The sequence below is a fragment of the Rhipicephalus microplus genome, chromosome X (assembly GCF_043290135.1).
Source record: "Rhipicephalus microplus isolate Deutch F79 chromosome X, USDA_Rmic, whole genome shotgun sequence".
Classification (NCBI taxonomy): Eukaryota; Metazoa; Arthropoda; class Arachnida; order Ixodida; family Ixodidae; genus Rhipicephalus; species Rhipicephalus microplus.
Genome location: NC_134710.1, coordinates 327,463,556 through 327,491,293, shown reverse-complemented (window position 1 = coordinate 327,491,293; position 27,738 = coordinate 327,463,556). Strand labels below are relative to the sequence as shown.

General features: G+C 44.7%; 2 protein-coding genes across 4 annotated transcripts in view; one reads left to right on the top strand and one right to left on the bottom strand.

The window, feature by feature from the left end:
* Tet (Ten-Eleven Translocation (TET) family protein) overlaps positions 1-27,738 on the bottom strand; it is a 270,293-nt gene that overhangs the window by 184,628 nt on the left and 57,927 nt on the right. The window contains exon 1 of one of the 3 annotated variants that reach the window (XM_037413663.2): positions 993-1,207. The exons of 1 other annotated variant lie outside the window; for it this stretch is intronic. The gene's annotated coding sequence lies outside the window, so the exon portion shown is untranslated. Of the gene's footprint in view, positions 1-992; positions 1,208-27,738 lie in introns of those variants that run through there. One more of the 3 variants, XM_037413662.2, reaches the window with a different exon arrangement.
* Positions 937-26,210, top strand: LOC142775322 (uncharacterized). The gene is made up of 7 exons (XM_075876671.1): positions 937-1,224; positions 14,493-14,653; positions 15,193-15,293; positions 16,222-16,322; positions 19,030-19,230; positions 22,109-22,172; positions 26,121-26,210. The coding sequence occupies exons 1-7, from the start codon at positions 937-939 to the stop codon at positions 26,138-26,140; spliced, it is 936 nt and encodes a 311-aa protein (XP_075732786.1). The 3' UTR covers positions 26,141-26,210.

The following is a 27,738-nucleotide window of genomic DNA, read 5'->3' as shown; positions in this document are numbered from 1 at the left end:
CTCGAAGCTATGGATAGCAATGTCAGTTAAGCTTACGTATTTACTTCTTTCAGAGGCTTCAGCTACGGTACATTACGTAAGGGACTGACCTCGACTGGCTGCTGTGGTACCTTTAGGCGTTACTATATCAATGCGCGATAAAGAGAACCTGTGGATGACTGTTGTGGTCCAGTCTTCGAATTTCCTCTAACTCGTTTAACAACGAAACCAGTGTTCTGGGATAATTATCAGTGCACAATAAAGGGCATGCAATCACCTTTGTTTGTCAGCGGCATCAATAAATTCTAAATGACTGCGAGCTATTCTCAGACTATTCTGATTCAACCCAACATACATAGAAGGCTTAACTGTAGAGAAAAAGCTTTTCGCACAACATCAGAAAATGGCAAGTCGTGGCTGTGTTGGCTGTTCCGGAGATGTCTCGACTTGTAGCTCGAAGCAACGACATCTACAGTGCACATACCACGTAAGCGTAAACTCGACAAAACCGCCCTTGCCAGCGGGTTCCTCCTCCCTGATAACAAATCTACACAAGCCAGATACGTTGTCGCTGAAGAAACAAACATGAGACGCGGCTCTACTCAGTGACGTCCACGTGCAGGCCACGGAATGCAAAAGGGAGTCTCGCACTTGGTGCGAATGCTGTTCGAAATCCGCTGGCACGGGAGTTTCTAGCATGCCGCGCGCATCGAACACACACAGGGCTATAATAGGGCGTTCAAGATCTTTCCACTGACGACATTCCACAGCATCGCGGGACGAGTACGATCAGCTGCCAGTCAGAAACGTGCCTCTTTCGTTCCCGTTGCGTAGAAAGTGGCCAATGTCAACTCTCCGCAAATGAGAAAAAAAAGGCACGTTCCGCACCCACCGACAAGCGATGGTCAAGACACCGTACCGCTGCGCGCACGAGCGAGTCCACCGTGCGTGCACACGATGGTCGGCACGGACAGCGGAGGCGACGGACCAGACGTGTGCACCGCGAGACTCACCTGCTTGAGAGAGCTATCCGCCGGGGAACTGGCCGGCGTCCGCCATCGCGGCCGCGTGGCTCCGTACGGCAAGGGCAGGACGTCCCGGGACGCGTCAAGCCGCCGCGGCGGCCGCAGGAGCACGCCGTGCCCCCGAGCACGCTATCGCACACGCGTGTCCACAGTGGGCCGTCAACGCAGTCGGGGCAACGAAGGAGGCAACTGGCGAACGGAAGGCGGCCGGCCCAGCTCGGTGTGTGTGTCTGTGCCCCGTCCTACTCCGGCACGAGAGAGAGAAGGGGGCCTTCTGTGCCGCGCGCCCGCTCGCTTGCCCCGCGCGCGCTTCGGGCGCCGCCGCCAAACAACAGGAGTCGAGGAGGAGGCGTCGCCCCCCCTCTCCCTGTCTCTTCCCTCTCAAGCGAGTGAGCAGGGATGGGGAGTCCTCGCGACCCCCACTGCCAAAAAAGCGGTTCGCGTACTCGCGGTCAGAGGGCGCCCTACTGGTTTTCTGCTCCGCGTGTCGCTCCAGTCCTCGCAACGTTCATTCCCTGACCTGCACCACCACTTTCGCTGTCTTCAAAACGGTAGTACACGCACGTACTTTGGCAGCACCGCTAATTCAGTTCGCCAACTGGTGGGCACCGCACCAAGCGCGAGCATTCGGGTCAGCTAGTCCATTCCAACCCAACTAGACCACCGCTGCAGTGGCACGGCGTCAGACAAACTTCTTTCTAATAAATGTGGTGCGAACACATTAGAGACACGACCTTACCTTTAACTAGCGCCACGCACGGGAACCTCATGAAACGTATTTTCATATGCGCCGTTCACAGAAAACATTCTCTGTGTCCTGCACTTCATTATTCTTCTGCCTGCCGAGGCCATCACGCGATAAGCAACAGCCGTGGAAGACTAACTATGCCCAGTCAACCTTGTGATTCCCGTGGCGCCGCCTATGGATGGCATACAGATTCTACGGCAATGCCCTTTCCAGGGCCTTTATTATCCCGGCGGCTGATCCTCGTCCACAGCGAGACCTCTTTGTCGCAGACCAAAGTAGATAAGCCGCAGTGCTGTTCGGTAGAGCACCATCACTGAAGGTAGGGTGGGTACACGCACATTCGTGCAAAAGTACGACAGAGGCGAGGAGGGCAGCTTTCCTTTCAAACGCAGACCGAAACCTCGCGTAAGACTACCGATTATGCCAATAGCAGAGGAGAAGGGGACACAAGGGAGGGAAAGGGAGTTGAAGAAAACCTGTTCCCGATACCTTTTGTGTGTGTGTGTGTGTCCTTGAATTCACAAGACTTATGCGGCCGGTGGTTACCACTGGTTTCCCTGGGTCGAAGGGCTCGGCCTGGCCGAGATGTTTGGCAGCGCCATCCGCCACTCTTCCGTCGTCCTTTCAAGCTCCCATCGCCTCCTCTCTTGTTTTCCTTGTCACGTTATCTTCCCTCGCCTGTCAATCGCTGTCCGCACTGGATGTGCCTATTGGCAAACAACCGGAATACTGCGCACCACTGGCGTAATCAAAATATAGCAAGAGAAACGAGGACAGCATTAAAACGAAAGGCAACCAAAATAGAACGAAAGTGGGCGCGCTGCAAGTGCTGTTTCCACTATATTATTTTGTTAAAAGCTCCCCCCCCCCCCCCCCCACCGCTAATTCCTCACCTTCCTTATACACACGACGTAATTTTGCTTCCCGTAGCATCCTTTGTTTGCGTTTCATGCTGAGTAATGCAAGGCGCGAAAGGACAACTGAAATAACACTGCCGCATAGTAGAGCTTCGCATGACGAGATCGTTTATTTGTTTGTTGTAACTAATTTTTTTCACAAGGACTAAGTTAAGCGGCACGACATTATGTTCCAAGTAGACTGTCGAGTACAACAAGAGAGAGTCCTGGTGATTGCATATCTTAGTATCCAGCTGTGTGTATGAATACCAGCCGGCTGTAGGATGAATCTTCGTTTCACAATATGCAGATGTTGGACGCTCGCAGGGTGGTGCTAGAATCCATCGGTAGAGAAACTGAAGCACCGCAGTTATGGGCGTATCACTGGTCGGGTAATACGCCGGTGATTGATTGATTGATTGATTGATATGTGGGGTTTAACGTCCCAAAACCACTATATGATTATGAGAGACGCCGTAGTGGAGGGCTGCGGAAATTTAGACCACCTGGGGTTCTTTAACGTGCACCCAAATCTGAGCACACGGGCCTACAACATTTCCGCCTCCATCGGAAATGCAGCCGCCGCAGCCGGGATTCGAACCCGCGCCCTGCGGGTCAGCAGCCGAGTACCTTAGCCACTAGACCACCGCGGCGGGGCCACGCCGGTGATCTTTTGAATTCCCCGAGCTATATATAGCTTTATTTTTTTCTAAGAAAACATGTACCACTAAACAGCCAGTGCATTGTTTCACGGATATATGTATCACGTGCCCCCCCCCCCCCCCTGAAAAAAGGGTGCTAACAACCTGGTGTTTCTAAAGGCCAACTCCGGTGATTTTTTGGGGTTGATGGATCTAAATGAAATTACCTGAATACGTTCCTTCGGACATTTCCGTCATTTATGCCATATTGTATGCTTGAGAGATGCGCTGATTATTTGCGAATGAATTTTAAAGATTGCCTCGAAACACTCACCTAACTTGCCAGAATTATTGGCAACACTGTCTGTGTGACGTCATGTTTGGCATGTCAACGAAAGTGACGCAGCCGATGGCATCGATAGCTTTAGCCAATACAATGTTTACTGTGCGTTTACTGTGTGTTTACAAGGAGGTGGCGGCGGTGTTTGGCACGGAAAAGCTTCCTTCCTTTTTGTTGTTTGGCCGGCTCGGCTCGGCACGCTCACCTCTGCTCCCAGTGCCTGTTCGTCCCGCCTTTCACACTTTTCATATTCCGCGCCGGCGGGATAAGTATACAACAACCAGTTCTTAACAAATAGTACGTCATATGTGGACAGTAGCTTAGGTTTTTATTTCGGTATTGCATCCTTTTGCCTAATGAATATTATGTTCGAGCGGCGGCTGCATTTCCGATGGAGGTGGAAATGTTGTAGGCCCGTGTGCTCAGATTTGGGTGCACATTAAAGAACCCCAGGTGGTCGTAATTTCCGAAGCCCTCCACTACGGCGTCTCTCATAATCATATGGTGGTTTTAGGACGTTAAACCCCACATATCAATCAATCAAAAATATTTTCGAATTTGCTGAGCATTTCAACTATCGGGCTCGTGACAAAAGTGCCCCAGGAACACAGGAACCCCATTACCCTGACATGGTTGAAAATCGCCGGAGTTGGCCTTTGATTAATGAGGAATGACTATATCTAACATACAAGCAACATGACTGACTATTTTCTCTCTCCTCGTGTGTGTATGAGAGAGGGAGAGAGAGAGAGATCACGCGTGTTTTGTAGATCAGCGATCAAATGGCCTGACAGTCCATATTACGGTGCTCTGTTTTCCGCCGCCTGATTTCGTTCGTTGCCGCTTATCAGCATCGATCTTTCTCTGGTGCCATGACACCGGCACCAAACTATTTCTGCTTTTAAGCGAAAACTACAAGTACATGGCCTATTATGCTTATACAGATAGCATGCAGTGGGTCGTTAAAATATGTTTCAGGGCAAAGTAGACCCTAGAGGACACCGTCTATAAAAGCAATCTACTGTCGGCGACTGCTATTTTGCTCTGGCGCCTGTGACGTCACGTGTAACAAGGAGCGTGCCTTCGTCTTTTACCACAGTTTTCGGCGCTGCGAATCGCTCAATTTTTAGTGCCAAGCTGAAAAAAAAAAAAAAAACTCATGTAGCTTTATATCACGCACTGCTGACCTCGGAACTATAGGGACCTTTAGAATACCGTTTACAAGCGCTGCGGGCGTAGCGGGCGCCATATGAGATTTAGAATAGCGTTTGCCCTACTGCGATCCGCAACGCACGATCGCGATCGCAGCGACACCGTAGCCTCGAAACCAGCGCTTGCGGGCCGCCATTACCGCTCGCAATTTCGGATTTTTTGCGTGCGGTCCGCGAACGAGAACGCCGACTCGCGTTACGACGCATGCGCAGTGGCAGTGACCGCACCGCAAGGGCTCGTGGTGCGCTATTCTAAATCTCCCTAATGTCGTTCACCGTAATGCCAACACCCGCAGAGCCTGCTTGTTGCGTCACGATTCACGAGGGTGCCAGTGTCGCCCGACTCTCAGGCCACTCGCATGCTTGTGAAAATATTCAATTATAATTGAAGCGCTCGACCTAATGTCCTACAATTTTTTAAATATCGTGACCCCTTCGATACTCCTATAATAAAGCCCAAATCCCTGTGGAATATAAAGACAGCACATCTAAGTTCTAAGAATCGTGGCACTAAATAAGATCCGACTGATTACAGTATATTAAGTAGAGTGCTTCCCCCGCACACTAGCAAATCTAGCAAAAATAGCGCCGCATTCGTGACAAGACGGCTACCTCAATCCATGGTCTTTATGGATAACACGGGCAAAGACGAATACGGCTGCGATAGAGCTCAGCCATTCAAAGGCTACGGGATGATTGATTGCAGGAAAACGTGGATTTTTTTTAAAAAATAGCAAGAATAACAATGGTATGCTCTGCCCTAAAACACACGAAACGTAAGTATGAATTGGCAGCGTTATTCTTTTTGAAAGCCAGAACGATTAATTCAGGTAAGCAAATCACTAGGGTGAATCAAAATAAAGATTGAGCTGAGTGGTTCGCAGGTTAGCGCTCGATACGAACGGCCGCTCATAACACCCGCCCATCCATCATACGCATGGTGGAAGGAAAGATAGTGGGGAGAAGCATGACGTCACGCAGCGAACCTTCACGCGCCAACTGCCTTTGTGCGCGCGGCGGCTCACGTAGCTCACGGATGTGATTCGGACCACAAGGTAGCCGGACCTTTCATGAGATTTTTTTTGTTCACATTTACATTTAGCGGTGCCTGCCTATGGGTGTAACAATGAACCGACCACTTCGGATGTATTAAGTCATGGACACCGTTGTGCACTGCTTTTTCACACTGCTCCGAATAGATACAGCTGTTCGATTTAGGCTTCAATATTAATGCTTCGACAGCAAGTTGTTCGTGACAGCTCGGCGCTGTTTGCGAGGGATGTCCTTAAAGGGCACCACTGGCTGTTACGTGAGTCGAAAATTTTACGGCGTACGCCACGCATGCTCAGATGCCATACTTTGAAACTGTGCCATGCGTGATGACGTGAAGGCCTACTTCTCTCGTGGTAATATGTCTAGGATTAAAGATTGTCACGTGAAGCTTCTCTGTTAGTTTTCTGTTGCTCTCCTTCATACACAGCGTGATATATAACGCCTGTGGCAGCGATGAATGCAGTGGCTACAAACCAGTGAAACCCGCAACAATGTCCCACCCATCCTTTTTTTTAAATGCGAAGCATTTCTCAGCGAACTTCGGCGAATTTGAGCGTATCTATCTATCTGTCTGTCTATTTATCTATCTATTTATCTATCTGTCTATCTAGCCGCTTACGTTTGGCTGCTCTCATGGTCACCCCCTTAACTTGGCGTGAACCAAAATTAGCATCGGAGGCTAAGATCGTTTTACGACTATAACGCGGTGGTCAAGGCATGAATAATGCCACAACCCCGTCGCGTACGTCGTCAAACACGTCCCACCAGACAGTGGCCCATACTCAAGGGCGGGTATGTGCCGCTGGTATGCGGGTATGTGCCACAGATGAGTGACACTTAGTATCTGCCCAGGAACGACGGAAACATGCATGGGCAATTTTAACACCGTCACGAAATACCCGACTTTGGTAGCGTCGACCCGACAAATGCAAAGAATAAATGTCAGGCTCCCAGCTGAAATCGAACCCAAGCATTCTGCGTGGCAATGAGGGATTTTCCCACAGAGCTACGCTAGGTCTCGGAACTACTTTTCAAATAGATGCTATTTTTCGTGAAACGTAGATAGTGGTTGCAGTGCTGCCTACCCAATTTTATAAACGTTACATATGTACTGATTCGATACAGCCGTCTTGTCGGGTTAACGTCAATTTTCGTTAGTTGCCATGTGCTGATGTTGATTTATGTAGCAGTGGCCAGGGCCAGTATCACCGCGAGTATCAGCGCTTTATATGAGCTTCTGGTAATGCTAATACGCGTGTTCCAGTTGGCATCGTTGCGCAAGTGCAAACAACTGGTTATATAAACATCTACAACTATTCAACACATGTCTGCGCGTGCAACATTTGTACCTATATTTAGCGCCATTTCATAACCCGTCGCTCAATATCAAACTTGCAACACGGTCACCTTCCCTCCGTCTGCTTCGCATAACGTCGATTCCCAGGTACGTGGGATTTGCCGAAATTTTTCTTTTGTTTTTTTATATTTCTGGCACACGCACCTGTTCGAGCATGTAATTTTCTCTCTTTTTTTTTTTTACGTGCAACTTGCTTCCCTGTCTAGCTTTTTTTTTTCTGACTAGGCTAGTCGCTACAAGAGGAATAGCCACGTCAACATCTTGCGTCTTTCTCCGGCAATTTAAAATTATAATTTCTACTTAAATCGCGGACCGCATGATCGTTCCTTTTAACTATACATAATTCATGGCATATACATTTCCACAAGTATGCCATGAAACCATCACAGGCCCACCCAGCGAACGCAGCGCCAAATTTCTAGGAAAGTCGGAAGGCGTCCCAATTTAAACGGGCCGTTTCGTACTTTACCTTTGCAGCCCATTGCCAATGCGCATGCGCATAGGGAGAGATTACGAAAGCAGAAAATCGAACTTCGCAGCAAATGCTCGTTCCTGTTTGGATCCAATCACAATACAACGAAGATACAAAAAAATACACTTAATTTCGGCGGACCAGAATTAAGTAACTCGTGGACACATACTACTAACTGAATGATTTGCACCATGAAGGCGTCAATTTCTTTATAAATAAAAATTCATACAGCGACCATGCTTAACGCCATGTCATGTTTGAGAAATCACGTTGTTAAGCCACATTGCGAGTTCGTTTCACTCACTAACTTCTCATAATAACTGACACAGTTTCAAAGCAGAAACATATACATAGAATAAGCGTGATCCATTTGCATTTTATGCGTCTTGCGTGCCAGACAAAAGAATAGGGGATGGGGGGTTATACCCCATTCCTCTCCCGGCTTCACTAATGCCGCCGTTGGTAGCTTAACCGATTAAAGAGATCCTAGAGATAAAAACGATGTTTTGCGTATTAGCAAAGTACGATTTCGCAATCACCAAATCTCGACAATCACCGCGAAATAACGCTTGGTAAGCCAAAAAACGCGTGAAGAAAAAATGTGGGTGGATGCACCACATTGAGATTCCAGCACCAAACACCGTGACGTCATAGATTTTGACGGTGTCTACTCGGTCCTACGTAGCTCCTAATTGGTTAAAATTAAGTACATTGTCATTTGGGAGGGAGGGGGTCACATGGATCTAACGTATGAAGTTTCAGGCAATTTCATCGAGCCAATGTCGCAAAAATACGAAAAAATATTTTTTGAAATTCATGACGGAACGTGTGGGAAATTCGGCACGAAATTTAAAAATGAAACTTTGACCTCGGTTTTCTGCTCTAATAATGCACTTATAATGATGAAACATACGGTGTTAGAGTTTTCAGAGTGCAGTTTGTCAATCTAAACCCAGTCATTATTTCACTTCAGTGTACCTTTAAGGTGTCACGCTGCTGAGCCTTAGAAAGCTTGTTCGGGATTCCCGGCCACGGCGGCTGCGCCTCAGCCGGGAACGAAATGCAAAAACACCCATGATTGACATGTGGCATTTAACGTCCCAAAACCACCATATGATTATGAGAGACGCCGTAGTGGAGGGCTCCGGAAATTTCGACCACCTGGGGTTCTTTAACGTGTGCCCAAATCTGAGCACACGGGCCTACACCATTTCCGCCTCCATCGGAAATGCAGCCGCCGCAGCCGGGATTCGAACCCGCGACCTGCGGGTCAGCAGCCGAGTACCTTAGCCACTAGACCACGACGGCGGGGCAAACCCATGTATACATAGTATAGAATTAGGGATGCGGTCGAAACTAGAGACCCGATTCTACACAGAGCACCTTTTAACAATGTCGTCATTTGTACACGTAATACCAACAGAGTTTAATTTATTTATTCCACGTCATTTCATGACAAATCAAGGGACATCTAAATGACGTGTTTTGCTCTTGTGCAATGTAGAACTAGAACTGAAACAATAATTACAAATGAAAAAAAATTCGGCAGATCCCACGTACCTGGGAATCAACGTTATGCGAAGCATGCGGAGGGAAGGTGACCGTTTTGCAATTTTTTATTGAGTGGCACGTCATGAAATGACGCTGAATATATGTACAAATGTTGCACGCAGAGACATATGTTGAAGAGTTGCAGATGTTTGTGTAACCAGTTGTTTGCACTTGCGCAACAATGCCAATTGGAACATGCGTATTTGCAACACCAGAAGCTGATATGAAGCGCTGATGCTCGCGAAGATGCCGTCCCTGCACATACATAAATCAACTACAGCACATAAAAACTAACCATACTTGAGGTTAACCCGACGTGACGGCTGCATCAAAGGAGTACGCCTGTAATGTTTATAAAATTGGAATGACAGCGCTGCAACCACTGTTGACGTTTCACGAAGATTAGCGTAAAGTAGTTCGGAGACCTGGCGTAGCTCTGTGTTAAAGTGCTTCATTGCCACGCAGAATGCTTGGGTTCAATTCCAGCTGCGACCCTGACAGTTATTTTTTTGCATTCGTCGGGTCGACGCTACCGAAGTCTGGTATTTCTTAACGCTCGCGCGTTAAAATTGGCTAAGTGTGTTCTCGTCGTTCCTGGGTAGATACTAAGTGTCAATCACCTGTGGCTCATAGCCGCATACTAGCGGTGCATACCCGCTCGCGGATATATGTGTGCCACTGTCTAGCGGGAAGTGTATGAGGATGTATACGCGACAGGATTGTCACATAATTCGTGTCTTGACCAGCGCGTCATATTTGTCAAACTATTTTTACCCTCCCATGCTAATTTTGGCTCACGCCAAGTTAAGGGGGTGAGCACGAGGGCACCCAAACGTAAGCGGTTAGATAGATAGATAGATAGATAGATAGATAGATAGATAGATAGATAGATAGATAGATAGATAGATAGATAGATAGATAGATATGCTGTCGCAACATTTCGCGGCGAATCTTTCGAAACCACCTAGTTATTCGGCGCGAAAAGACCATTACGTAGAAAACAAAAGTGGTTCGATCACTGCTAGACGACAATTGGCGGGGGGACGGGGAGGACGTCGTGATTGCAAACGCGGCTTTAAAAACACATATACGATTATTCCTCGTCACGTGCTTCGAGCCACTTTAATCAAGCGCGGTGCAAAGAGCATGAGACGCAGTTTTAGAGTTTGTTTATCCAAACTTGTACGTCGCTTGAATGAGACACTAGGTGCTGAGCGGTCTGAAAGTAATGAATGGCATCACAAGCAAGCGCCGAAGGGCATTTGACGCTTGTAGAAAACAAGTTTCCATACACGTTGACCTTGTCGAAACCGACGCGAAAGTTTGCTAACCTCGGAGTGGACGCTGTACACTTCGACAATATATATAGGTATACATGCTTGGGGTTATATGAAGTGACGTCATCGTGCTTCTGACGATACTTGGCGTCACGCGTATGAGTTAAGGACGTCGCAAGGAAAAGCATCGATCAAACGCACATTTGTTTTGCTTTTTGAGCGTTATTTTTCCAGAAGAAATGCGGCAACTCATCAAAACACAACTACGGGAAGGTTTTGGTTATAATTAGGCATAGCTTGTCTTTATATATCCTTTCGTTCTCATTTTATCTAACTAATCTAACGGTTACTTTATCGCTAGCGAGTTGAGAATGTAGAAACAAAGGCGGATAAAAATGAAAAAAAAAATGGCACAGAACCGGTGCTATATACGTATCACAATACATACAATTCGTTAATATATGTATGCACGTGTTTGGTCACCACAGAATATTGAAGTTACGCGACAAATTAAGATAAGGTCTGAAAGGATGATCACAGCGTCAGGTGGGTGGCACCAGATATCTATTTACCTGTATTGGCCAGGATAACGGACGCGAAGGTTTGCTCAAGAAAAAAAAAAAAGAAGCGCTCTATGACGAATGCTGCTGCACTTCTCTGCACCTTTCACTCCACAGAGAGGAGCCAAAGTGCAGCAAAATGCAGCGAAAGGTTCTCGAAATGTGTCCGATCCGAAGAAATCCGTAGTTCTTATCATTCCACACGAACCACAATTAATAAGAAAGATGGCTTTCGCAAAACACTGGGTCAGTGACAGATACGCAGGATTTCACTAACGCGGTGCGAAAGAAAACGCCAGGCCTGCGCGGAAGGCGCAGCAGTCACAGCGAAAACATGAAGAGCGGCCTTTCAGAGCCTTGTCTTAAGAATCTTTGGGAAAATGCTAGAAGCACATTCACTTGCTGGGTACCCATTACGCCATAAATATCCATAATTTGTGCTTAGTAGGCTGCAATATGTTATCATTCGTCATTCTTTGCAGAAGCGTGGTATCCGCTAAATGATTGATTGATATTTGGGGTTTAACGTCCCAAAACCACCATATGATTATGAGAGACGCCGTAGTGGAGGGCTCCGAAAATTTCCAACACCTGGGGCTCTTTAACGTGCGCCCAAATCTGAGCACACGGGCCTACAACATTTCCGCCTCCATCGGAAATGCAGCCGCCGCAGCCGGGATACTAACCCGCGACCTGCGGGTCAGCGGCCGACTACCTTAGCCACTGGACCACTGCGGCGGGGCGATATCCGCTAAACCCTTGTAAAAATTTTGTGTTGCATTCAGTCGCTGACGACGATGAAGAATTACGCATGGAGTGGGTATGTGCCACAGGTAATAGATGGTCAAGAACAAGCTTTTGTAATGTGTGGGAGCATTGGATGACTCACTCGTTACGCGATTCACATTGTGTGACGCCCGGTTGTTTCTTTGATGTTCTAAAATGCTTTAATACTCATATCAACGCAATTTCTTTCCCGACATCAAGCCTGCCGAAGGCAGGTTTGCGGGACGAGTTCTAAGCATCGGCGTGGCTCAGCTGGGCTGGCACGCACTTGACCCGGTTTCGAATCCTACTATTTCACCGCATGTCTTCCTTGTTTGTTATTTGAGGTTTTTTTCGTGCGATATTGGTTATGGACACCGGCGGCGGCGGCGGACAACTACGGCGCTGCGCATGTTGCGATCTCATGACAGCTTTTGTTGTAAAACAGCAGGGAGAAACAGGCTACACTGTAAAAAATATCCGTGTTTTAACGTCGGAGCAGACCGTAGAAACTACAGAGTAACATCTGTTTCCTGAAAAATAGCGAGACTGGACGTTTAAAGCACAAACTGTGCTGCGGTTTATGGGAAACAGCAGGAGTTGCCGTAAAGCAGCAGTCGATGTTTCCGTTCTTTCGCTCCTTCCGTAAAACACCAGAAAAACGTATGTCTTCTGTACTTCAAGAACACGCTTCCGTGATTTGTGTGCACGGCGACATACTGGCTGAACTTTGACCATTCCCCCCGTTCGACAATGATACAGTGAACTAGAACAGAAAGTTAAGCGACAGCCATGGGCAATGCCTTGAGAGAGCTGTCGGCGACATACTGGCTGAACTTTGACCATTCCCCCCGTTCGACAATGATACAGTGAACTAGAACAGAAAATTAAGCGATAGCCATGGACAATGCCTTGAGAGAGCTATCGTGGCGGGTGGCTAACGTATACATACAGCGGCAACGCTGCAGTCGCCGACTAAGATGAGGCGTCCCACAGTGTGTAAGGAATGCGCAGATTCGCATTGTACGCTCATGGAAAGTCAGAAAACGAAGACGGAAAGTGTGATAACTGGGCAGGCTTTGATGAGGAAATTAAGCTTAGAGCAACATTGGGTTCGAAGATAGACTAAGAAATACGAGAGAATGAGGAAGAGAAACTGTTCATTAACTCACAATGGAGAAAAAGAGCTGCATGCAGGATCACTGGAAAGCTTTCCAGTGCCATACTAGTGCCAGTATGGATACATATATATATTCGGAGAGGCGGAGAAGGATAGCAGCGGTAAAAAAGAAAAAGAGAACGTTTCAGAGTTTTTACCGATTAAGGAAGAGGATAATTACAGCATTATGATACTTCTCCGCAAGGGAAGCTAAATTTACTATTAGTAGCGAAGTCGGGTTGCCATAAAAAGTTATAAAGCGAGACGATATGGTGGGCCAGCCTTCGTTAGTGTGGTCACACTGACGAAGGCTGGCCCATCAGCCGAAACATTTGTAATTAGTAAAGGTGTTTCGGCGTACGTCGTGCTTTTTCGCTTCCGATATATATATATATATATATATATATATATATATATATATATATATATATATATATATATATATATATATATATATATATATATATATATATATATATATATATATATATATATATATATATATATATATATATATATATATATATATATATATATATATATATATATATATATATATCGTCGAAAGGCGCTGCACTTCGTTTTCAATCTTGCAAGATTGAAAGCGAACAGGTACTTGTACTGCGTCTATGAGACTTTATTGACAAAAGATAGTGAAAAAAAAACATACCCGTCCAAGAATCCCTGCATATATGTGAATCTTGATGGTGTGCATAATAGTTTACGTTTTTTTTTTTTTCGTCACATCGTGAGAATGCACGACACACAGAAGAAGAGACAGTGTACATGTTCTCCTATTTTCGTTCCTTTTTTTTTTTCGTGCTTGCAAGCCTTGACTTGTTTAGTGAGAGCAATCCTATAATCGTAGCTGCGTTGTATAGTTGGCACACCAATTAACACGCAGTCAATGAAACACAGTAATGAAGTGTATTTTAAAAGGGTGCGGTTTGCTGTTTCTTTGTATGAACTCGTTGTTTTCACGCTGTTTCGCACCGTCAAGCCTACCATGCAAGCTCAAGCCCAATAATAAAATTTGGAAGGCTCGGGGAAACGTTTGTTCTTTTTATGAATTCATGAGTCTACTCGGTGAACACCGACGGCGACTTCACTTCGTCACCGAAGAATTCATCGGTTGTTGAATGGTTCTCACTACCTGCGACGAGAACATCGATTCTTCAGAACTATTTCCCTTTACACCACTTTTCCTGAATAACCGATAAATTTTTTGCACCACCATAGCTCTTCCCAACCACAACAGGCCAAAAGAAAAAAAAATGCGTTGATGGTCACACAAAATAACACGACTGCTGCGGTGTGTCCGGCCATCACTGCCCAATAGAATGGGTGCAAGATAGCATCGGTGCATCGTGGTGTCGGCTAGAATACAAAAACAAATTGTAGGCAGGCGCTAAAGTAGTCAGTTTGCCCCAAAGGGAGCGTCGCGAGTTCGATTAAAAGCCGCACCACCCGCCGGTGCCGTTTCAGCTGAGCGCCTCCCTTCGTAGCCTAAGAGGGCGCTACGAGCGTCGTGTACATCAGTCACGGCTGCATCTGCTCCCACAAAAACGCCGGATTGCCCCGGAACTTCTCTTCCTGCCTCCAAGATTCCTGTGCGCAAGGTCAGTAAAGCTGCTAAGACTCTTTTGCAACCAAAATCTTCGGGACTTAAAGCACAGAAGCGAAAAAAACCCCACAACGAGGACGCGCCCGGGGTACGTTCAAGGCTAGGCCTAACAAAGCACCCGCGCCGACCCAACACTGGCGCGGGCGCAACGCCGGCTACTAGTGACCCCAATGCCGAAGTGCCCATGATGCTGTCCGCGTTCGACATGGACACCACACCACCTTTGAGTGCAACAGACAAAGCACACGTGTTTTCCATGCCTGCACCGCTTGCAAGTCATACGTTCATTACTACAAAAATAGGTGTAGGAGACGACAGGGGCAGGAACTATCACTTGGCTGTGTGTAAACTTATTTTGCCATATTTGGCGGAATCTGAGTGACAGCCGTGAGGTACGATTGGTGCTCGCATTTTGCATGCAGGTTGTGTTGCATCTTGTTATTGATTTACGTGCTCAGGACCAAGTAGTGCTAGCAGTTCATTTGTTTGGTTCCTCACTTGTCAAGTTTTTTGGCGCACTCTTCACTTGTTCAGCTCAGTGGTCTCTGGCACCCTACGTGGTCAAGGCAGGCGGCTATTGTCAGAGCTCTCTCACCTTCCTGCGAAGTCCATCACCTGGCACACATCACAATCAGGTAGGCATTTATTTCACCGTTATCGATCATTACCTATCTTATAAACAGTTATAAGGTGCACTCGCATGCCACAGCTCATACGAGCTAGGCATGTAACATGTCTGTCGCTATTATAAGGTGAATAATGAAACACGTGTTTGCCATGCTTGCATCGCTCATACATACCTTATTACTAAATTAGGCACAGAAAACAGTAGGGGTAGCAACGGTAACATTACTGTGCGTAGGCATATTTCAGTGCATTTTGTGGATTTTTAGTGTCGGCTATGAGGTACGACCATAGTGCTCGCACGCTGTGTTGCACCTTTATTGAGTTGCGCATGCAGGAAGCAGTACAGTGAACAGTTTAATTCTTCGGAATTATATGAAGCATTGCTTGCACTCAGCAATAACGGCATTTTTCCTTTGTTAGTGTCACTTAATTGTATTATTGTGGTGAAGCCTGCTGTTGAGTTGCATCTTTGTAGTTTGAGGATGTCACAGGTCTGTTTGTGCACGCACTCATTAGTGATCTCCTCGGTGCCCATGCACATGGCTGTTATAAGGTGCACTTGTAAGCCGGATCAGCAGGAGTCTGCTGTCACGTACACACCAGGCGTGTACGTGTCTTTGTCGTCTTATCGAGCGCAGACAAAGCACTCGTGTTTTCCATGCCTGCATCGCTTGCAAGTCATACGTCCATTACTACAAAAATAGGTGTAGGAGACGACAGGGGCAGCAACTGTCACTTGGCTGTGTGTAAACTTATTTTGCCGTACTTGGCGGAATTTGAGTGACAGCCGTGAGGTACGATTGGTGCTCGCATTTTGCATGCAGGTTGTGTTGCATCTTGTTATTGATTTACGTGCTCAGGACCAAGTAGTGCTAGCAGTTCATTTGTTTGGTTCCTCACTTGTCAAGTTTTTTGGCGCACTCTTCACTTGTTCAGCTCAGTGGTCTCTGGCACCCTACGTGGTCAAGGCAGGCGGCTATTGTCAGAGCTCTCTCACCTTCCTGCGAAGTCCATCACCTGGCACACATCACAATCAGGTAGGCATTTATTTCACCGTTATCGATCATTACCTATCTTATAAACAGTTATAAGGTGCACTCGCATGCCACAGCTCATACGAGCTAGGCATGTAACATGTCTGTCGCTATTATAAGGTGAATAATGAAACACGTGTTTGCCATGCTTGCATCGCTCATACATACCTTATTACTAAATTAGGCACAGAAAACAGTAGGGGTAGCAACGGTAACATTACTGTGCGTAGGCATATTTCAGTGCATTTTGTGGATTTTTAGTGTCGGCTATGAGGTACGACCATAGTGCTCGCACGCTGTGTTGCACCTTTATTGAGTTGCGCATGCAGGAAGCAGTACAGTGAACAGTTTAATTCTTCGGAATTATATGAAGCATTGCTTGCACTCAGCAATAACGGCATTTTTCCTTTGTTAGTGTCACTTAATTGTATTATTGTGGTGAAGCCTGCTGTTGAGTTGCATCTTTGTAGTTTGAGGATGTCACAGGTCAGTTTGTGCACGCACTCATTAGTGATCTCCTCGGTGCCCATGCACATGGCTGTTATAAGGTGCACTTGTAAGCCGGATCAGCAGGAGTCTGCTGTCACGTACACACCAGGCGTGTACGTGTCTTTGTCGTCTTATCGAGCGCAGACAAAGCACTCGTGTTTTCCATGCCTGCATCGCTTGCAAGTCATACGTCCATTACTACAAAAATAGGTGTAGGAGACGACAGGGGCAGCAACTGTCACTTGGCTGTGTGTAAACTTATTTTGCCGTACTTGGCGGAATTTGAGTGACAGCCGTGAGGTACGATTGGCGCTCGCATTTCGCATGCATGTTCTGTTGTGTCTATTGATTTGCGTGCTCAGCAGTTCATTTCTTTGGAATTGCACGACACATTGCTTACACCCGACAACATTGCGAATTTGCACGTCACTTAGCCATACTACTGCTTAACTGCAGCTAATCCAGCATGGGAGTCCTTGTGTGTACCCAAGAAGTTGGTGTATGGCAACAGAATCAAGCGATCGCATATGCGAAGTTTTGGGTGCCCTATCTTGAAGCCACCCATTTCCATCTCTTGCGCGTACTACTGGCAGGCTACGGTGCAATTCATACTTGGTATCAACTGTTTGATTAGTCAATATATCACAAAAAGCTTTAAGTAATTGTTTAAAGTAATTATGTTTCAAGCTAAAATTTTAAAGTAATTGTATTCAATATTGGACCTCGCTGCACTTGAGAGGCTGAAGCTGCTTTCACATATGTGCAAGATATGAACATCTGTTGTCAACATTAGCGATATAATGGATAGCATTACTTAAGTTGTGAACATGTGTAATGTTGGAGCATATGCTAAGCTCACTTTTGACTGCACATTCAGGAATAGCCTTTTAAGAGACCCAAGTTGCGCAAGTATGGGTGCAGTTTTCTGTAGAATTTGTGCAGTTAATGTTACAGTCTCCGTCATTATTTCTTTTCCTTGCGCCGCCTGCTTCAACTTAGTTTAAACATTTGTAGCAGGTCAAGAATATTTATATTCACTGTGCTCTTATATAGAGGACTGCTTAAAAAGCATTGGCTAATGTTCATATGAAATTGAACATAACCTGACATGCTAACCAGATATTGGAATGATTCTACTATTGTAGACTGTAAGGTATTATTACCATTGTAGCAGTGTTTTTATTATAAAATTGGGCGGTCTGAAAAAGTGCACAAGCCAGTGAATGTAATTTAGCAAAATAAGTGCTCTACCTTCATTGCAGCCATAACATCAATGAAGAATGCCCACTTGCCGGCATTGCGCACAGACATTTTCAACATTGACCGACTACTTCGAGCACTACCACTATCACAGCAGTGTGTTGGGCGGTGCCCTTTGCCCTTGTGAGCCTTGTGGAGCTTTGTTTAAAAACTATCAGAGCCTAAGAAGTCACGTCTTCAGACATCACAAGAAGCGATGCAGCAAACAGACTGATGATGCGTTTGTCTGCTCTGTGTTGTCATGCGGGGCGAGTGTGCCTACTCGCACGGAGCTTCTTGGTCACATAGCTGCCCATCTGGAGAGTGGAATTGATGCTGTTATGTGTCCTTTTGTGGGTTGTGGTAGTGTGCTGAGGTCAGCAGGTTCCTTCAGAACACATGTTTCAAGGTATCACCGGGGCAAAACTGCAACACAGTGCACGGAAGTACCTGAAATTGAATCCAGTTCAGATCAAGAGCACAGTAGCACACCCCCTGCTGATGTTGGAGATAACTGTGAAAGGGAGTCTGGTTGTGACAGCGATTTGCCGCTGAACCCCTTTTTTTTTTTATAGTGATGTCATAATCGTGGAGTGCACGCCATTTTCCTGCTCATATGCTTTGGTGTTTACAAAAACAAAAGGAGCCTTTTTTATTTTGCAAACAAAATCTGTTGCAATCAATGCTCTATCTCGTCCACTTCTTTTTTTCTTGTCTATGTGGTTTACGTCCCTACCTTTCTTCAGCCTGAACCTACTAGCCAACAACATGTTCTAGTAAGCTGGTGCAGTAGTTTCAGGGTGGTATTCCCCACCAGTCTGTTTTTTGTCTTCTTTTTTTGGCGTGTCACAGCTGTTGCACTCAATTGTAGGGTGGTAATATAGTTCTACATTTCAATCAGTTTTCACTTTAATATCTCTACAGATGAATTCATCTATTATCAAGTAACTGTTATTTACTTTGATTTTTGGAATAATTGCAGGAAATCTTCCAGGAGAGGATGGCGGCCTGTGCGCCTGCATTATTTCAGATGATGGAGGAGGCGCCGACGAAACATACTATGGAACTGGTGGTGCGCGTGAGAGACGAAGGACAAAGAGAAAAAGCAGTCCAGGTAGCTGTGCTACCATTCCTCTGCGCGCATTTTAAGGAAGACAAGAACTACCTTTACCAAGTATTTGAAGTAAGTTTCACTTTGTTGCATTATGTTAGTACAAAACTGGACAGTAACATCTTTTCAGAAAGTGATGTATTGGTTTGTTGAGAACAGCTTTAGGTTCTAGATTTTATAGAATACAGTCGATCCCGGGTATATCAAACTATGATATATCGAATTATTGGCTATATCAAAAAGTTGAGAGATCCCCTTGAATTTCCCATGCAAAAATACGGGACTGCTGTACACATCTATCGAACTCACGCACAGCAGAACATCCGCTAAATTGAACTCTGAGCCACGCTAAAGCCCACAAATTGCATTTTTCCTAACAAATAATGATCATTTATAGCCACAATTCGACAAGTTCCGATCCCTTTTCGCGTGCAAGTGACTAAAAGGGGGTGCTGAAAAGTGAAACATTGAAACTCCATCTTGCTGATCTAGCTCGTTGCACAGCACTTGTGAGTGCACCGGTATGCTTGATGTGCGATCTGCAGGTTTTAACGTGGGGGCATGGTGATGACCGAGGGCACCAAAACGAAGTGGAATGACTTAAGGAAGTTTAGTGATCTCATTGCGATGTTCGCATTCAATCGTGTATGATGGCATGTGGGACTGAAAAGCGTGGCCTTCGAGATGTGCAACTTCATGAGGTATTTTGGTGCTTCCGGTTTTAGAACGCTCATTTCGGAGGCTACGCTTTTTTCTAGCTTTCCGCACCAAAGCAACAGCTGTCGGTTACAAAATGACAAAGCCACAAGTGACATCGCTATCACCAACATGCTGACGGTGGGAGCTTGCTCGTTTGTGGGCAGCATCGCCTTTTGTGGCTTGTGGACCTGTGTACTTCTCGCCTCGTTACTGATAAATCATCATTTGGAAGTCGGCGCTACACATTGATACGCTCGTAGCGATAAAAATCATGGCTGGTGCTAGGAGCGACCTCAAGTAAAGCACAGTCGTGAACTGTTTCTTTGCGGGCTTTGTGCCAGGTGACGACTTTGAGTGCGTCATGACTGCTGTCAAGGGCGTACAATGCCTCAGTAAATTCTATGCCTTGTTAGTGTTTTCGGGCACCATCTCGGACAGCGAGCGGCTTCATTGGAGCAGAAGACGACGTCGCTGGTTCTGACTGCATGGATGCCGAGATGATGCCCAATGTTGACGGTGCCGTGGAATTATTGCTTTCGCCACCAACGCTCTACGGAGCTTACATTGGCATTCAGTGCCACTCAGCGCTGTTGTGGCCGAATGAGCTGAATTTGCTTACTTGGAAGGGTCCAGTGATATTGAGGACAACTGAAACTTGGTGGCACGCAAAAAGAGAGAAAAGTTTACAGACTATTTTCAAGTGAAATGAAGTGCGATAACTTGCAAAAGTAGATGTTCAGGCCTTGTTCTTTATCATATTGTGAGAGAATCATTCTTTAAGTGCTTGTTAGGATTTCAAAAAACTGTTTTTAGGTCTGAGATGCTCTAATTTATGCCTTAAATACACATATTTTGTGTTTCGACTCATCGATATATTGAACTACATATATCGCGATCCCCTTCGAGTTCAATATATCTGGGATCGACTGAATGCTGTGCAGGTTTTTAGCACAAAACAATAGCTTTTTCAGTTGAATTTTGTGAAAAAAGCTGCTTTTGTATAAAGGAAAATTAAACTTTGACTGCTGAAATCAGTTTTCTTCTAATTTCACAATTTCTGAACTTTGAGCAGACTTAACTTTTTTACACTTCTTAATCGATGTATTTTCTTCCCATAAAGAACAAGTGCAATGCTACCGTATGAGAATTTAGTGACCGCTGCAGCAAAATTTTTTGACAGAACAAATATGCTAAACATCCAAAAATACCTAATTCATGAATTGCTGGACACAAGTTAAAAGGAGGATAGTGTAGCTTTGCATATCTTTTGCCTTTGTGCTTCATTTTAAGGTAATTTTGGTGGCTTTGTACAGCAGCATTATTCATTAAAATTACACCGGAACACGCGCTTTGTCACAAGTATCAGCATTTGAAGATAGTGTAAAAAAAAGGCAATTTTCAATTTTTTTGTGGAACTTACTTTGGTTATCCGCATTGTGTCGTAGTCACAAAAATGTTCTGAAAAAAAAAATACACTGCCCTTGAGCCAACAGTTAGTGCGGGCAGGTGCCATTGTTTCATCAGAGCCACTAGGATAGGGAGTGAAGTCCCCAAGCATCCGACTATAAAGTTCACAGAGTGAATGAGAAGGAACGTAGCGCTGTGAAAAGTGAGACTTCATGCAACAAAAACTGTGTTGGGGCATGGTGCACGCATGGTGAACCACAGTGCACAAACTTGGTTTACTAGCCTTTTTCAGGCTCAATGGGAAAAAAAGTGTTTGTGTGCAATCAGAGTGCTCCACATGCACAAAGCATTAGTTTTTTGCAATGCACTGCAGAACAATGTTTCTCGTCACTTTGGCTGTAGTGCCTCATTACGACGCAGTGAGGAGGGCACTAAGAATGGGAATAGGCCAGAGTTGTTGCAAGATGTTGCTCACTTTGTCCCTTGCTGTCGCACATGCAAAATAATTTTAAGCAATACTATCACCACTAACATTGATATATTGACCTGCAATCATTCAGAGTTGTCTATGATGTTGCTGTAATCCAAAGAGAAAAATGAATCAAAATGTGAGCAGGTTTTTTTGCGTGCTCGCTATCCATTCTACTTTGCTCTAAAATTGTTCCAAGTTTCAAGGCTCCTAGGTAGGTAATTTGTACTTGGTGCACACAGCCTGCAATAGACCAGGAACCATGGTGGAAAACGGAATTGCAGGGATCGCATCTCTGATTTATATATTGGAATGGCCGCAACTGTACATATCTCTTTGTGCTTTTGTGTACATGGGATATTTTTGCTCATCCAGGAGGGAACAAGCATCACTGAAAAGCTTGCCGAGTTGCCATCAACGCCTACAATCATTGCACTGGGTGAGTTCCCTTGTCGATATCATTATGTGTTGATTGTTGTGCGAGGAGGTCAAGTAAATTGATGACATTTTACAACATGAGTGTGAGCCTAACTCCAGCTACAAGGTGCAGTAGATACTTATACACTTAAATAACAGATGTTGTCGGAGGAGAAGAGTGGAAGATGAGGGCAGACCTGCAACTGGGTTTTATTCAGTACACTCATGCAGGGAACCTGCGTTCATTCTGATAGTCTGAGTGAAGTATCACAGACACAATCATTGCTTTTGTTCATTAGGAAAAAAGCCTAGGCAAGCTCAAGTGCCATTGGGTCACAACTGCATCTCAATTCTTGTCTTTGCCAGTAAAGTCTGCCATGGTTTACTAAAAGTAAACAATTCGTATGCATTTAAGTTGGGCAGGTGAGAACCTTGTCTGGTCTTTATCAAGGGCTGGTGTTCCCTACATCATTCATTTATACATTGACCTGTATGACCAATGTTAACATTCCTCCATGTCTGAGTGACTTCGTTATCCTACTTGACGAGCGCACGTCGAACTCAGTGGGGTGGCACTTAGTGCAATCTTGCACACCTCATAGAGGCAATGCGGGGTCTTAGCATTTACCTTGAACGGCACAGAAGAGTAACCTTCACCCACAAACTAGCTCACCAGACAAAATGCTGTGCTTTAATATTAACCCAACTTTAACATCAGATCATACATTCTGAACATATTTACCACGAGCATGTGAAGACTTATTTTATGATTGTGCGTATTCGAAGACTGAAAAAGGCCATTGCACATTTTTTCAAAGGAAGCCTTGGAAAAATTTTGGGAGCGTACAAACCACTAGTAGGGTGTGTAAAATTGCACTAAGTGCCACACCTTTTAGTTTGTTAGTTGCTTATCAAACCAGGAGGAATGTTTACATCAATCAAACAGGCCAATATATATATGAACGGCGCAGGGAACACAAGTTGTTGATTCCTGACAAGGGTCTTATCTGCCTCTGACTTCAGTGAAAGTCCATTGATTACTTGTCAGAAACTATGACAGCCATTACTGGCAAGAATGAAATTCGGAGATGCAGCCTTGACCAATTGGCTCCTAAGCTTGCTGAGGTCTTCTTTTTTTTTTTCAGGAGGAAAATGATTGGGCCAGCGTATTTGGCTCAGATTGTACAAGAATTAATGCAAGTCTATGATGCATAGATGAGGAATTTGCAGACTGTAGCGTGTAACCATACGTGTTCTAAATGAAGCCCATTGACGAGTCTGTACCCATCCTTGTGCTCTTCTCATATGTTTCATTTGAACCACACCTTGATAACCTTAAAGGGCTCCAACACGAAAAAGGGCAGCAGGTGCGAAGGTGGCCAGAAGTCTCGCACAAGTGTGCACACAAAGATAATGAAGTTGGCCCAGAAGCTGCGTTTCAATCAGTGAAAGTGTGAGCATGAATCATACACATTTTCTGATGATATCCGGTTATTAGAGCTGAATATTATCTTGATTGTGGCTTTGCATTTTCAATTTAATTTGTTTGTAAGTATTATGAGCCTGGCGTTTTCTTTTTTTTTGTCCTTCGGAGTGTAGTCAAAATATACTGCTATTATTTCACAAGAGCCAGCACATGAAAATGCACTCTCAATTGAGATTTCTATATACTGTGAATTGTGCCAAGGACATATAGTATGTTGTGAAAAGAGAAAAATGGAAGGTTTGGCCTTAATTTTATCCTAGTTATCAATCTCACTGATGCTTCGTTAAAGAACCCCAGGTGGTCGAAATTTCCGGAGCCCTCCACTACAGCGTTTCTCATAACCATATGTGGTTTTAGGACATTAAACCCCATATATCTATCTAATCTCACTGATGCTTATGTTAAACAGGGTTTGGAAATTCATTCATCTAAACCAAGGGCATACACAGAACTTTTTAGGGGGAGGGGGCCCTTTTTGATCTGAACCAGAGGTCTGGGCAGGCAAATGGTAATTTTGCGCTAAGTATTTCATGGAGAAAAAAGTTTGGGGGGAAGGAGGGGAGAGGCACGGGCCCGGTGTGCCACCGCCTGGCTACGAATAAGTGTAGTGTATATTCACATGATGTTTCTTAGTTCAGGTCAAGCTCTTTCAGTTTTTTTACAGGATCCTCAACCCCCCCCCCCTCCCACCTCAGCATAGTGAAAAAAAACATTCTGTGATCAATAAACAGTGCTTAAAAAATTTCACTAAAGCTGCTGCTTGGGCGAGTTGGTTCATGATTAAAATATGTGCCGTCTTTTTTTGCGCTGGTAAATCTATATTAAGAAAGTTCAGCCATAATTTGTAGCTATATGTGGCACATAGAGCTTAACAGCAGAATGCAAAGTTGAAAATCAGTATAGGTATTCACCCGTGCATTCTGCTATACAATAGCAACAAATATTTCTGAAAATGTAACTGCTCATTCTGAGCATGATCAGAGCCAGTGGGAAACTTCTCAGGAGCGCCGGGCAGGCCCTATACATCCTGTGCATTTTTGCTGATTTTAGGTAGTTTTCTCAGTGACTAAAAGGGATATTCATATAATCCATACATCATTTTCTTCCAAACTTTTTGCTCTTTTAACTTCATAATATAGAATTTTTGTGAATTTTTTACCACTAGAGCTTGACTTTTGAGTTAATTGGCATCTATGAAAATTTGTAACACAATAACGGTAAAGTGCATAGCTTCTATTTTGCTTCAGTAGCTGTATACAAAAAAAATAATCAACTGGTTATCTTAAAATACATGGGAAATAATGGTAGCTAAGTAATAAAAAACTGTTTTGAGATATGGAATAAAGTTCAAAAACAGGTGAAAAGTGATCGCACTGTCAGAAACACTGTTCAATTATTTTGTTTAGTAGTTACAAGCTTGGTAATCACTGCCAAAGTCAATTTTTCGCCGTGGAGCCTCTCGCAATGCTTGTCTTGTTTTTTTTTTTTTGTGAGATGTCATTCAGCTCTATCTGCAACGTATCGTCAAGTGTGGTCAACGATTTCCAGCAAATTCATTGTAGTTTGGCCAAGCTTCAATCCTATCTCAGAATAGAGGCTCGTGTGATACTACCATTATTAAATGCAAAAAAAATATTCAATGTCGCCATTTCTAGGACTCTCACCCTAAACAAAGAAAGGAAAGATTCTGTGACTCAATTCCCATTAACTCAACACTTACACTGAGTCGTTCTCACACATTGTTATTCAGTTGCATCAGAAATATTAGTCCATGTCCATTAGAGCATACCCGTTGTCCCCATGTATATACGTGATTCACCTCGAAAGATGCTGAAAAGGCTGGGAGGTTTAACAATAAAGAGCTTGCTGGTTCAGCACCTCAGTACGTCACAGGGATTTATTCACATTAACAAGAAAACTGTACGGGCTTCAACGAAATTTACACTTCCTCAGAACCTTCTTTACCCCCAGCATCTAAGGTTATCGACAAGCACGGCAAATGCAAGGTGTAATGATGCTAGGAGCTGAAAGTGTTCCAACCTATGTATTCTGAAGGCGGATTGTGAATACAAAGGTGCACAGTGTCTTCGGACTGCTTTAGAAGTTACCCGACAATCTTCTATACACAGCTGACTCTAGACAAGCATTTTGACTTTTGTACGTCAGAAAATTAGGCCGTAAGCATAGAGCGAATGCAAGGGGCTTGCACTAGAGTGTGTTTTCACTGGCTACTTCCTTTTGGAAAAACTGGTTTTGAGCCACCAAAAATGCTGTTTATGAAAAGCACGAATGTGGATGCACAAAGGGACACCCCTCCCCAAATTGCAAAGAAAACAAAGCGATTTTTTTTTTCACATTTTGCTCTACCACGTGCCCCTACTTTTTGTATCAAGGGCCATATACATACACAGAGAAGGCATTATAAAGTGTGTGTAAGTTGCTTCTTGCATTCATTTGATCACTTGTTTTTCACATTCTTTTCAGGCATAAACATGCTGAAGTGATGAAGAATGGTGATGTAGCAAGCTACAGCACATGTATTATATGTAAATAAATTCATCTGTGTTTTGTTAATGTTGCATTATTATTTATATGGTATGCAGCAGCAGGGGTGGTTTACACACACACAGTACATAAAGACTGCATTAGTGTAGGTTGAAACAGTACATAAAATTGGACATAAAACTCAATCATGAGAATCTACAGGCAGCCACATAAACATTCCATTCCATCCCGTAAAACATCGGCTTTTCGACAGTACTGGTCAACAAAAGCTTGTGTTAGTTTTTCACAAATTAAGTTACTACCAAAACTAAGTTTATTTTATGCTCAGTGAAACAACTCTTTCCTTCAAGGCAAAGAAACTACACAAAACCTTAGTCAAGCACAGAAAAGCCATTAAACGAAACCAGGTGTTTTACTGAAGCTTCTGTTTTCATTAATAATAACGGAATAATTTACAGCCAGACTGCTCTACAGCGATCTCCGTTTATTCCTCCTCTAAATACAGCAAATTCTGTATTCCTACAAACAGAGTCATGATGTGTTTGAGATAACAGATTTGCTGTGTTTGGGATAACAGATTTGCTGTGTTTGGAATAACAGATCTGCTGTGTTTGGAATAACAGATTTGCTGTGTTTGGGTTAACAGATTTGCTGTGTTTGGGTTGACAGATTTGCTGTGTTTGGGTTGACAGATTTGCTGTGTTTGGGTTAACAGATTTGCTGTGTTTGAAATAACAGATCTGCTGTGTTCAGGAATACAGATATGATGTGAAAGAGAATACGGAAAAATGTATAACAGAGACTTCGTGATACGGAGCCTGCTGTTACTCATTTACAGAATGCCTCCGGCAACGATTTACCAGCAGCTTTTGCTGTGTACCGAGACATTTTTTTTTACAGTGTAGTACCGCACGGAGATGAAAGACTAAGAGCAGCAGCTGTAGCTGTTGATCCCAGAGGCCTACTCTTATCAAAAATTGCTCCAGGCTGCAGCACAAAATGGTACGGCAGTAGACCGACGCGCGGCAGGCCGTCGTCACAAAAGAACAAACAAACAAAAGTCTCGTTTTCGGCTGCAGACAGCCCACAGCCCCATTCCACTACACAATAGTTAGCATATGGGGCTTATAATACGACGGTTGTGGAGAGTCCTGCCGCAGTGGTCTAGTGGCTAAGATACTCGGCTGCTGAACCGCAGGTCACGGAATCGAATCCCGGCTGCGGCGGCTGCATTTTTGATGGAGGCGAAAACGCTGTATACCCGTATGCTTACATTTCAGTGCACGTGAAAGAACCTCAGGTGGTCGAAATTTCCGGAGTCCTCTACTACGGCGTCTTTCCTAATCATATGTTCGTTTTGGGACGTTAAACCCTACACATCAATCAACAGCCGTAGAGAATGGCTGGCGAAGCCTGCCGCAGGTGACGTATGTCTACATGTGGGGCGCACGTGATGCCTGTGTGTAGCATACGGTTCCGTCTGCAGTTGCAAGTCAAAACCGATTACAAGGATGGCATGTTCTAGAGACATGTACGAAAAAATAAGAGAGGGAGGGGTGGCGAAAAAAAAAGTTTGTTTTACTCCAAACATGAGTGC

Coding starts and splice junctions, on each gene's coding strand:
- LOC142775322 (XM_075876671.1), top strand. CDS start 937: ATGGTCGGCACGGACAGCGGAGGCGACGGACCAGACGTGTGCACCGCG. Junction 1,225..14,492: donor AAGGCGGCCGGCCCAGCTCG/GTGTGTGTGTCT, acceptor TTCGATTAAAAG/CCGCACCACCCGCCGGTGCC. Junction 22,173..26,120: donor GCCTACAATCATTGCACTGG/GTGAGTTCCCTT, acceptor CATTCTTTTCAG/GCATAAACATGCTGAAGTGA.